Genomic DNA, 12,118 nt, shown 5'->3' on the forward strand with positions numbered 1-12,118 from the left:
GATTTGTGTTCACTGCAGGGATCTCCAGTGAAGGCAAAAAACTCTGCGGCCATGAACTGCCCAGCACCTGCTGGCCCACGCTTTGTCTTCAGCTTCCTGCTGTAAAGCTGAACTCATTCTGTTCAAGTCAGCAGATTTCCACTGCATTTATGTCATTGTAGTCAGATGAAAATTTGCCCCTTAATTTGAACACAGTGCTGCACAGAGCTTTAGTCTAATGTTTTAATTTAGCTGACCTATGCCCTGATAGCAAGGTGTGCTTAACAAATCTGGTATTTGCCAGAAGGCTTTTGTCACTCTTAGAGACTGCTCTACACGTGGAGCGGCAGAAGAATTAAGGCAAAATCCTCCCTTTACTTACCACAAAAACTGGAGGACATCACACGTGAGTCATGAGCTTTTGTAAAGAAGAATTTACTGCTCTTCTCTTCCACCAGGTGACCCTGTGTTCCAACACCGTGACGGAATACAACCGGAAATTGCTGGTGGACCTGGAGTGGTTTGGCAAGGGAGTGGCATCACTGATCATCAAGGCCAGGTACCAGCACTTCCCTGGCCTCCCCCAGCGCGCTGCCTTGCACAGGATGTGCTGGCTGCAGCTCCCAAGGAGACGTGTTGTTTAATGACCTCATGTTCTGCCCAGCTGGACATGAGAACAGCAGTGCTTGAAAAGCAGCCTGTGGTGAAAAGCAGCCCTGCTGACAGCCCAGCGTGGTCCTGGGTCGTTTTCTAAAGGGACCAGGAATGATATCATTTATTGACCTGGTGCTTGAGGTGAAGCAAGTTTCCCAAGGGCCTCCTCGCCTTCTTCCTGCAAGAGGTGGAGTTGTGCTGGGTTGCAACCAGCCCGCGTTGGCTTGGGGCACACCAAGCAGTCTGCTGAGGGTCAGGGTCTGGTTCTGTTAACGAGGGCACGTGACAGTGGGGAAGTGGCTCACAGCAAGAGAGGTGAGGGCAGGATCTTCAGAGGGGAAATCAGTCCTTGATGTGGCAGGTCAGCTCTATTTTTTCCCCTTCTCTCTGCTTCCTGTTTTGAGCTTTGATGTTCTCAGGCTTAAAGCAAAAGTTGTTCTTGCTCCAGCAGAATTCCATCCTGCTGTGCTGCTCTAGGTGTCAGTTTAATGACAAGAGGGATGCAGTTCCCTGGTGCTGTTCCCACTCTCAGGCAGAGCCATCTCGTCAGTGCCTGGGCTGCCATGTTTGAAAAGCAAGTGCAATTGGGGACAGTCAGTATTTGGACCTGTGGAGTGAAGGACCAGGGGAGTTGTAGGAACTGGGAGGGAGTGATCTCCCACTCTGTGGGGCAGGTGATGTCTCATGCCCTCCAAGGCTGGAGCAAACAGCTGAGTTCTCAGGCAGGGTAACAGCACCATGGGAGAGAAGGGAGTCCTTTTTACTGAGACACTAGAGTCGTGTGTTCCTGGAGCCTTACTGAGCACTGATCCCTGTTGGGAAGGCTCCCCCAGAGCTCATGGATCACTGGGACTGTTCCAGGAGTTCTTGCAAACCTTCTTGGGTGAAGGAGGGGCTGAGGCAGCTGTGGGACCAAGTGCTCTGCCTGGGGCACTTGGCAGCCTCTGGGTGCTGCCTCTCAGGTTTTGCCCCTCCTCGACAAGACATGTTTGAGTGGGAAGACTTTGAAGGCAATTTTTCACCGTAGGGCTGTTAAATGTGTATTTGACAGTGACAAAGGTGTTGTGCTCCATTTCACAATCTTTGAGGGTAAACGTTCTCCATTCTCTCAGTATCTCTGATTCCCTTGGGGTCATCTCTTTGCCCAGATGTTTCGTTCCTGAGCTGCAAGTGTACCCCCAAAACCGGGGGATCCATGAGTGCGACCTGAAGGCGCCGTTCGTGAGGAAGTTCTTCATTTGGAATAACACCCACCTTACTGGCTGCTACGGGCTTATTCCCCAGGTTTGGCATCGCATCCACCTCCTCCTCTCAAATATTACTGTGGAGATTATTAGGGGGGAAGAGGGTTTGGATAAGACCTTGCCGGTTTCTATTCAGTCTTAAAGATCTGCTGAGAACAGGATCCTACCTGAATGTTAGCTTTAGGATGCAGTTTAATCTCTTGAGGAAAGGGCTTACGTTCTAGTCTTCAGGGTGTTTTCTTGTGGGAGATCTTCGAGGGTTGTGAAAAGCTGCTGCATCCACAGACACCAGTGCTTGTGCTGGCAGCCTCCTTGCAGAACCCCCTGAGAATGCTAAGCCTACAATTCTTGGATCTTGTTTGTGCCTTTTACCTTTGTCCTGGGGATTTTTAAAAATGTGTGTAAGTTGCTGTTGGGATGGATGTTGAGGAGTTTAAAGTTTCTTCAGAGGTCCCTCTGAAGCTGGATTTGATTCTGTCCCTTCTAGGAACCCGAGGAGGACTCTCCTGTGCTCTACTCCAGCCCCAGACCCTGTGGGATTCTCCAGCCTCGGAGCGCTGCAGAGATTCCAGTTACAGTTGAAATCCAAAGATTGGGCAAGCGTTGCACCAGTGTTTGTACCGGCGTGTTTGGGGATGCAAGAAACCCACTGGTGAGTGCAAGGGGAGGTGTGTGCCTTCGTGCAACTGGTCCTGGCAGGGTGCACAGTGTGCGGGGATTCTTCCGGGGAAAAGAGGCACAGGCTGCTGTGGAGAAGGACAGCAGGGGCAGGTGGCATAAACAGCTCGTGCCTTATAGGTGGCAATGTCAGTGTCTGACCCAGAAGGTAGTTCATCTAAGCTGGAATTGAGGATCATTTTAATGAATCTTTAAAATGCTCTTAACTTTGGAAACATCTTTTTTAAAATGTTACCTCACAGCACAAAAGAGGATGTCAGAAGATTTCTGGGAACCTTGGGCTTTCTGTAAAAGAAAGGAAAGCTGGCATCTGAAGAGTAGTTGCAAGGATTTAAGCTTACATTAAAACATGGAAATGATGATGCCAAATTCCCTGGATGGCACCAAACATCTGAACCTGGGCCATTGTGGCACTGCATGTAAACCAGTCAACAGGGAGGACAGGCAGTGCAGGCTGTGCCAGGGAGCCTGAAGTTTGACTGAGCACTTGCTTTCAACTATCAGATTGCTTACCTAAAGAGAAGAGTTTCTCCCCACCCGAAGAACCAGTTGTTTAACTGTCAGCCTGATCTTAACTAGAGATTTCTTGCAAAGCTTCTACCTTTGGACCAATAATTTGTAGTTTGAAAGTTTCTCTTTACTTAATCCTTTTCAATTTGGAGGTGAATACATAAGCTTTATTTTTTTCCCCCCAAAATCCCAGGAATTCAGCTGGAGAATGGTAGCTGTCCCTAAAGAAATAACTTGAGCTGGGTTGAGCTGTTTAAGCTTTTTTAGGTTTCCCTGTTCGGGTTTGATTTTTTTTTTTTTTTTAAATCTTTCTTGCCTGCTTTCTGTAACAGAGAACAGAACTACAGAGCCTTGGACGGCTGTCAGCAGTCTACATAAGTCCAAGGCTGATAGAGTTCGGCAGGATCCCAGTGCTAAGGCCTAATTCACAAGCTTTTGGCCTCTTCAACGAAGATCTCGTCGATTTAGACTTCAGGCTAGAGATTGTAAGTATCTGTGGGGCCGTTTTCCAGGGAAATTGACTGGTTGACATTACAAGCTGCCATGACGTGGTTTTTATATGCATCGGCCTGTGTGAGAGGAAGCGAGATACTCCAAGATTCCATCTGGGTGAGGCAAAAGGAACCTGGCTCTGGAGTGGTTTTAGCTGGGGCACTCCTCAGTGAAATCAGGTGCAGAGATGTTGGAGCAGAAATTCGTCTGGATCGTGTTGACGAGTTCTCCCATAATTTTATGGAAGGTCTTTAGCTGTGTGTGTCACGGTTTTTGAGCTCTGAGATCAAGAGAAACCTGTGGTCCTTTGCTCCTCGGAGAGCATGGGTTTCCCTGTGCTTTCCCTGTGCCATCTACATTTGCTTTGTGCCAAACTGCTGTTCATGGTAGAGAAGAGGGTGTGAGGTCTGTCCTCAGACTGCTGGTGGGGAGGCAATTTTCACACCTGCTGTGGGTCAGGCCAGTTGGGCTGTCCACACAAAGACATGTGTGGGGGTTGTGCACCCCCCCAGCCTGTGGTCTCTGTGCCTTTGAAGAGCATCTTTGGGGACCGGCTGCAGAGAATGGCTGTTTAATATGTGAAGGCTGCATAGGGCAGAGGAGCTGGGGCTGCTCCCCTGGCAGGGAGAGCAGGGCTGCTGCAGCCAGGAAGGGCTTGTAGGCTGGGCCTGGGGCTGGGTGGGATGTCTGCTGGAGGGGGAGATCTCTGAGGGGCTTGAGGTCTGTTCTTCTCCATGCTGGGTGTGTTGAACTTGGAGCTGGTTAAAACCTGATCCTGTGGACTTGTTTGTGTCTGTGGATAAAGCATCAGGCCATGTGGGAAAGTCCAGCCACAGCCTCCTGAGCCAAAGAGGAGGGGCATGATTTTTCCTCTTGCTGCTTTTCCTGCAGTTTGGGGGATAAATGTAACCTTAAAGTGAGGGATTTTTCCAGGACAGCTTTCTCGAACTACACAATGAAATTCTGCCTTCCACCTCTTCAGGGAGCAATGCACCTTGGCTGGGTGGGCCTGGTGTGTAAAGGATGGGCTTCACGTGCTCGTTCCAGGGCTGGACCTGCAGAGCTGTGTCTGTACAGCTGTGCTGGTGCGGGGCCTTTCCTCCCTCCTTTGGGCAGCTTCCAGCTCTCTTGGCCAATCTGTGAAGCCCATGAGAAACCAGAGGACACGAGTTCTTAGGAAGAGTGGGCCATGCCCACTGAGCCATGTCATCCAGTTTTCCCTCTGCTTCCTGCTTTCCTGCTCTGCCATAACCATTTAGAGGTGACTTTTCCAAAGCAGAAGGCCCTGGGGCACCTCTCTACAGCGGATGATCAGTGGGAAGTGAGGGCCTCGGTCCTTTAGGGGACGTTGAAAAGCATTGAGGGCCTCTTGGGAAAGGATAGTTTGGTGTTGGGGTTTTGCTCAACTGGTTTTGCGGAGATATTCTTCAGGCTCTCAGCAGTGTCCTCCAGCTGTGTGGTTTCTGGAGTGGGATTTGAGCCGTCATGACTTCCTCTGGCCCTGAGCCTTTGTGAGAAGCCAGGAGAGAGAAAGCAGCTTTCCTTGGCACACACTCCAGAGAAGGACTGGGGAAGGAACACTCTCCTGAGGATAAGCGTCCCTTGGGTTGGGCAAAACTGGGTTAATTAGGTGAGAGTCTGTTAAAGGAGGGGAAAATACAGGTTGTGTAAGCTCTGCTGTTCCCCAATACTGCAGCTTAAATTTAGGGAAATTAGGCCTTTAGGATTTTTATCCTCCCCTCTTTAGTCTTCTCCTTTTCTTACACCCCATAAGAGACCAGGGTGTATGGTTTCCATCCTAAATGCACATTATGCGTGTCTTACAGGCTTGTAAACCTCACTGCTATGTTATTGAACCCAGGGAAGGAGTGATCCCCGCCAGGGGTGATGTTCCTGTGACTGTCACAGCAACCCTGGATGACACTGGGGTTTTTGCTGATGCTCTCCAGCTGTTCATTGGGAACAGACTTTGGACCACCTCCACCCTCCTGGCTTTTGGCACTGGCACCACAATTGTCACAGACAAACCACTTGCCCCGGAGCTCAACTTGGGATACCAATTCAGGTAGGAGATCTCCCACTCCCACCTCTCCTTCTGTCTCAACAAGGAGCAGTTTTGCTGTAGTCCTTCAGGCACGATCTTCTTCAGTGTTCAAAGACCCTGACTCCTTCCCTGAAGGCAGAGATACCTTTAGAGACATGTGATGGCCAGTTGAGCGTTGCTAGGTACCCTCAAAAACCACTGAAAGAGAAACCAGTTGCTCAATTGCCACTGAATTGCCTTCAGTTCTAACACATCTATGTCCTCACTTGGTCAAGTAATGATCTCGCAGGCTCCCCCAGAACAAAAGGTTCCCAAAATGGCGCCTGGATGAGGCGGGCCCTCCGTGTGGCTGCGGGACCAAGGGAAGATGGCATCGCACCCTTCCCTTCCAAAATGGCACCTGCCAGGCAAGCAGGGGCCCTGGGAACAAAGAGACGGGAGGGTGACGACCCCCCTGGGAAGGCAGGAGCCCGCAGAGCAGTTCCAGAGGCAGATGGAAACTTGCTGGTTTGTGTGGGGCCTGCAGTGCCGCTGCCAACGCTTCCTCACGCTGCTCGTGGGCTCTGCTGCTGCCCTGCCTGCCCAGGACTGATGCTTGTGCGGGAGGCCAGAATGTTAGGGTGCCCTCTCAGGTGCATCACCTCTGGGTTTGACCGGCAGCCTCAGGATGGCCTAAAATATTAGCGAGGCAGCATGATCAGAGGTGTTTGAAAAGCAAAACTGTTTTCATTAAGGTGAAAATAAGAAGCCATGCAGAAAAAAGAGAAAAAGCTGTGCCGAGTGCAAGGAGGACCTTTGCACTTGCTACAACACCCCAAAAATGCCCTGAGGATCTTGGTCTATTCTCTTAAGCATGTAACAATCCAGGCCGGATTCTTGGCATCCTGCCCAATAGAAATAGGAACAGGGCTTGAGGCACAGTCTCAAAGATCCAAGGGCTGCGTCCATCCTGGCACAAGGCCAAAAAAGGTATCAAAACCTCTGGTTTTTACCTCATGAGTGAAACAAAGAATGGAACCCAAATCCTTCCCTTAAATGGAAGCCTCCTTGCCACTGTGGGGCTGCAAACCCTACCAGGTGAGGTACACTTCTACACAGGACCTTGCTCATTTTTCCGTTGCCAGCAGAGTTTGCAAAGTTCACTTCAAAACAGTTTCTGATTGCGAAATGAAGTTTCTACAAATGACCACCAGTGCAAAACCAAAGCTTCTATGAACGAGAGAGCCCCTGCTCCCCTGGTTTCCTCTCCTAGAGCAGACAGATGATTTCTAGCAGCTTGCTGGGATCGTCCAGAAACTTCCTCCGCGCTGGCTTTTAAAAATGCCTGCAATCATACCCCCGCACACAAGGGCCTCAGGTGCAGGATCTCAAAGATTCAATAACAGTTTCGGGTGCAGATTAATGCAAAATACAGTAACAGTATGAATCACCCCAGAACACACATTTTGGAGGAAAACACCAGATCCTGTTAGCCTGGCCTGGAAAATGCTACATTACCATTAGAAACATATTCCTCCTTGCAATAACGACATCAGAAGGGCAGCTTATCAGACACTGTTCCCGGTCCACATTAAGAGCTGCAAATGAAGACGGTCTCCAAGCTATTAACAGCTCAGAATCCTCATTGGGAGCAATCTGATGACCAGGACAATAGCTTCTCCCATACTATTTTCCATTCTGGTTTCTCTTCTAGCCTCCTTCCCTGTGCTCGTCAGTTCAGACTAACAGATGGGGGCCACCACTTCCATCAGCTCTTCTGGAAGGCGGAATGTAACAGGCCAGCTGGGAAGGAGGGCCAGAGCACCTCAGCCCACAGTAGCCCCAAAGCCAAACGTGATTCCCAGAGGCCCGAACGTACGGCCCCCGTGTTTGGGCTGGAGCCGCTGTCAATGGACCTGAAGCCAGGAGAGTCTGTGGACTTGGTGCTGCCAGGCTTCTCCCGCAAGGCGCAGGTGAGGTCCCCACCACGGGCTGAGCTGGGGAAGCATCAGATCCCCTCCCCTGGGCTCGTTCCACAGTCCCTTGACATTTGCCTGGGGAAATGAGCAGGGGCCTTCAAGAAACTGGTTTAAGACCACACGTTTCTGTGGCAGCACCACTTACTTTCCTTGCTGGTCACCATCAGACCAGCTACAGCTTTATTGTGATTCCACAGCCACCAAAACCTAGTGCTGATCCCGAAGTAAGGGTAGAAGGAAATACTGCTCTTTTGGGGCAGACAGCGTTGCATGCTTTGTCAGCAAAGAAGGGCAGAGAAATAAGTTAGTACCACTTAGACTAGGAGCCCAAAAAGAAAGTGAATTAAACAAGTGCCAAGTGGTTTTTCTGGGGTAAGCACAGAGTAAACCAAAAGCCATGTGAAGGGGGGGAGTTTCTCACAAGTGCCTTTTGTGGTTATTGGGGTGCAGTGCTACAGACAGTTGAGTGCAAAATAAATAAGCTGCATCACTGGAAGAAAAGCGGGCAGTGACCATAACTCTGTGGCAGGAATAGGGCGCGTGGTGGGTGGTGGGTGCTGAGCCAATGCTGGGCATTTGCTGGATGCCCTGCCACCACCCCCTGGTGACAAGTGACTCTTGCATGCAGGTGGTGCAGAATTACGCCATCTGCGAAGCTGTCATTGGGACAGGCGGCTCGATGAAGAAGATAACAGAAGCAACCATTACCTGCGAGTTTATTGATCCCACTATAAATTTATCAGCCAGACAATTCTCTTTCCGGGTGGAGAAGGTAAGTAAGTGTCTGGATTGCATCCTGGCATTGAACAGCATGGCTGAGGGCGGGGTGTGCTTGTGTAAAAGCCCCTCTTTACCCTTCCTGAGGCACTTTGTAAAGTGAGGGGAGATGCTTTTAGAGATGAGACTGGTATTTAACGTCCCCAAAGTAAAATTGCAATTACAGCTGCACTGCCAAGGAGGATCGTGGCCACCTCCAGAGAAATGCCAGTTTCTCTGCTCACAGTAAAGGGAGGTTTCTGAGGATCCTCCAGGGCACGGTGATGTCTGTACACCGATGCTGTAGGAAAGCAGGGAAAAAATGGAGATTCCTGTGAATTCCTCAGGCTGACAAGGAAAAACCCAGCATCTCCTGTGTCTCTTTGCCTTCTCTGCTGTTGGCATGAATGCTGTATGGTATAGCTATATGGTATAGCTCTGTGCATTTCCCTAAGCCTCACCTGCTTCAAAGCACCCCCAGACACCCTGCAGCTGCAGTGATGATAACACTGAGGCAGAGCAGGTGCCCTTTAATCTCGGGATCCCAAGTCCAGCATCATGCTTCCCTCTCCTGCAAGTTGTCTGAAAAAGAGAAGATGTTTCATTAGTTGGTTTCTGTAGTTTCAGGCCTCTCCTCTGGTTCCCAGGTTTCCACTCAAGTACAGAATCCCTGGAACAGGCAGTTCCGATGTAATTAGAAGCTTTTCAGCTCTCCCGGATTCTGCCTGGGTTCTGCTTGACGCCACACACACAAACTGATTTATTGCATGCTATGGCACCTATTTGATACCAGTACATGCAGAACTAGTTTCCCAAACTCCCTGGTTTCTCTAAACCATGCAGGAAGCCCAGCAGAATGCAGACAAGGAAGGAAGAGCCTAGGCTGATCATAGCTTTGAGACCACAGACACCTTGTCCCTGTAGCAGGGACTGCAGGACGCATCCTGCAGACAAGCTGCTTTATGAGCCAATAAGGTTGTAAGAAATGGCTGTATGTGAGTGAAGATCATCTAGTGCTGCTCTGTGCAATAGAGAGACAAAACTGAAGACAAATGGTCTGGATTCCCTTTCTGGTGTAGATCTTGTTCAAGCAGCTGCCTCCTCTCAGGGCCCCATTTGCTCATCTGTACCTGGGAGTGTTTCCCTGTCCCCCAGAGGGTGCTGTGGTTTCTAAACATGAAAAGCATCTGCTGTAAAGAAAAATCTCCTGGAAGTGTAGAAACAAATAAAAAGGGTAAAAAGAAATGCGTGCACTTCTGGGACTGAAAACTGCGAGATGCAGCAGAAGCAGGTCTGTGGCTAGCTGAGGTTGGGTCTGTGGCTAGCTGAGGTTGTTTTTCCTTGTCTCCTGTTTGTGTAGAAACCCAGTGATGTCCTGACTCTGCAGTACCAGCCTTTGGCTATAAAGAACACCTGCCGGCTGCCACTCGACCTTATGCTCTACTTGGAGCAGCCGTTTCAGGTCTGCAGTGAGGACCAGCAGCCACTCCCACATGGCCAGGTGAGCAGCCCCGGACTCCTGCAGTGGGGTTTGAAGAGGAGGGATGCGGTGATGCACTTCTGTTGGGACGTCCTTAAGTCAAGAAGTTTAATCTGTAGCGTCAGCAGTGGGATGGCCTGAACTGCATCAGCAGAGCTGCTGAAGGAATCAAAAACTTATCTGAGTTGAGAAGATCCACCCTGGCTTTCAGGCACAGGGAGAAGGGAGCAGGCAACTAGGTCTGGGCAAGCCATGCCGTGAAGGTGTCTCCTGGAAAGCATCCCAGCTCTCCAGCAGCCACCCCTTGTATTGCTGCTGAGCACAGAAACGTGAGCCTGAGGGAATCCTGGACTCGAGTGTGGTGCCCGCAGTCAGACCCTTGCTGTAAAGAAATGAACGATGAACTGAGAAGCCCATGCTGGTGTCACACTTGGAGCATTTACTGGTTCATGCTGTCAGACCTTGGGATGTCATCCCACAGGTGACTAATTATTGTTCATCTGCTTGCAGCCTGTGACAGTGGACGTAGGGCAGACCTGTCACCTCTACATCGCATTTGACCCAGCTTATGGACTGGATTTTAATAGCTGGAAAACAATGAAGATCCTGAAGATAGAAATGGTCAGGGGCCATCCTTATGTGGAGCGTATCACCCTTTGCGGGGAAGCCCACTTCCCAAATCTCCAAATCCAGCCCAGCACCCTGGAATTTGGCGGCATCGTGGCTGGCACGAAACAGGAGCGTTCTCTGGAGATGACCAACTGCAGCCCACTTCCCGTCAAGTACCACTGGTCATTCCAGATGGACGACCATGTGAAGAAGTTGAGGTATGTGCACCTTTGCCCTGTCCTTGAAGCTCTTCTTCCTGGTGTCCTGTTAGTACTTGGCAAAGAACAAAGCTGTTTGCCTAGGAGCTGACAAACTGCTTCTGCCTTGTCCTTGTGCAAATAACACTGACCGGCTGCGGTCAGGCTGGATGCTCAGGGAATAGGTTTGCCACCAATTTGGTGCTCATCGTGGTTTCCCCTGGGAAGGAAAGCTGGGGCAAAGGCTGCTTTCTCAGACCTCCGTGGCCTGAGGCACTGTCCACCCTGATGAAGGGCTCCTAGTCCCAGCTGCCACAGTGCTGCTGGAGGCTCTTTTGGCCCCTTTGCTTTGGGATGGGTCCTCTCTGCAGGAGCTGCTCTCTGCTCCTTGCCTTCCTCCCTTGCGCTGTGCTGGAGGACGCCCAGAAAGTCCCAACACCAGAGAAAGAGCTACTTAGCAACTGGGCTGATGCTGAACCTCTTGTTACCTTCCCTTTCCTTCTTTTCTGAGACAACTCCTTTAGTGCCAGGACAAATTCTTTCCCAGGGGTCAGCTTTCAGTGGACACCCTGGATTCCTCACGACCCTCTTTTGTGACACTTGTTACTCACGTTGACTTTTCCCCACTGCAACATGTCCCTTATAGGTTCTGTACTGCTTGACAGCAGGACTTGTTCATCACATCATCTCCTATCCCTGCCTCTCGCTCCACTGCTTTAGAGTGAAAAATGTTGTCTGGGCACCATGGTCCTGTGAAGTTGCCTCAAACCATTCATTAAAACTAAAGACAGTGGAACAGATGATTAGGGATCTCTTGGGGGTTATGGTGAGAGAGCGCCTCATGCAGAAATGAAACCCAGCCTTAGATAACAAGCTACAAAGCGAAAGACAGTTTTTCTCTGGGGAGCAGGCACTGAATGCCTGTCTGGGAATGGAGCATCCAGGTTGTGTTTGACTGCGTGGGAAGCGCTTGTATCTCAGCAGGGTGACAGGCAGGCATGGCACAACTTTGTCCCTCACGTGGCATTAGAAACACAAGCAGAGTTACCCTGAGCACCTGCTTCAATTTAAAATGGGGAATGTGACCTGAGTCACCCGGGAGTGCTGGAAAATGTCAGCCAACCTCCCCAACACTCTCAGGGAAACATTCGTGATAAATACCTGGTAAAGCCGCAGAGTTTCTGGCGTTGGGCGCTGGGGGGGCTGTGCCGGCTCATCACTGGCTGGGTCTGCCCCTTGGTGCCTCAAATCTCCCCTTTTTCTTGCCTTCCCTGTCTTTTCCTCTCCCACTGTGTTTTTTTGCATCCCCACAAGGTGTTAATCTGTGTCCACTGTAGTTCCTCGCTGCGAGCAGTTGCAGCTGCCTGCACCACTGCTACCTCAGTGTCAGCCCTGGGCCACCTTTAGATGGGACCTGCTCCAGCCTGGATTGGGAAGGGCTGGATCAAACCATTTCTCAGTTCAACGCACCAGCACCCACCCAGGGGCTGCATCCTGAGCAGGAGCTACTGGTGCAG

At 50.5% G+C, this 12,118-nt stretch overlaps 1 protein-coding gene across 1 annotated transcript in view; it reads left to right on the forward strand.

The window, feature by feature from the left end:
* The window catches only part of LOC136296097 (hydrocephalus-inducing protein homolog), an 88,571-nt gene that overhangs the window by 46,902 nt on the left and 29,551 nt on the right, over positions 1-12,118 (forward strand). Inside the window, 9 exon segments of the mRNA XM_066194920.1 lie at positions 438-538; positions 1,782-1,917; positions 2,365-2,529; positions 3,398-3,550; positions 5,384-5,622; positions 7,295-7,553; positions 8,188-8,331; positions 9,676-9,816; positions 10,306-10,622. Coding sequence (XP_066051017.1) covers positions 438-538; positions 1,782-1,917; positions 2,365-2,529; positions 3,398-3,550; positions 5,384-5,622; positions 7,295-7,553; positions 8,188-8,331; positions 9,676-9,816; positions 10,306-10,622 — 1,655 coding nt within the window.

The sequence above is a fragment of the Chamaea fasciata genome, unplaced genomic scaffold, assembly GCF_029207755.1.
Source record: "Chamaea fasciata isolate MVZ Bird 193981 ecotype frontalis unplaced genomic scaffold, bChaFas1.0.hap1 SCAF_12, whole genome shotgun sequence".
NCBI lineage: Eukaryota > Metazoa > Chordata > Aves > Passeriformes > Sylviidae > Chamaea > Chamaea fasciata.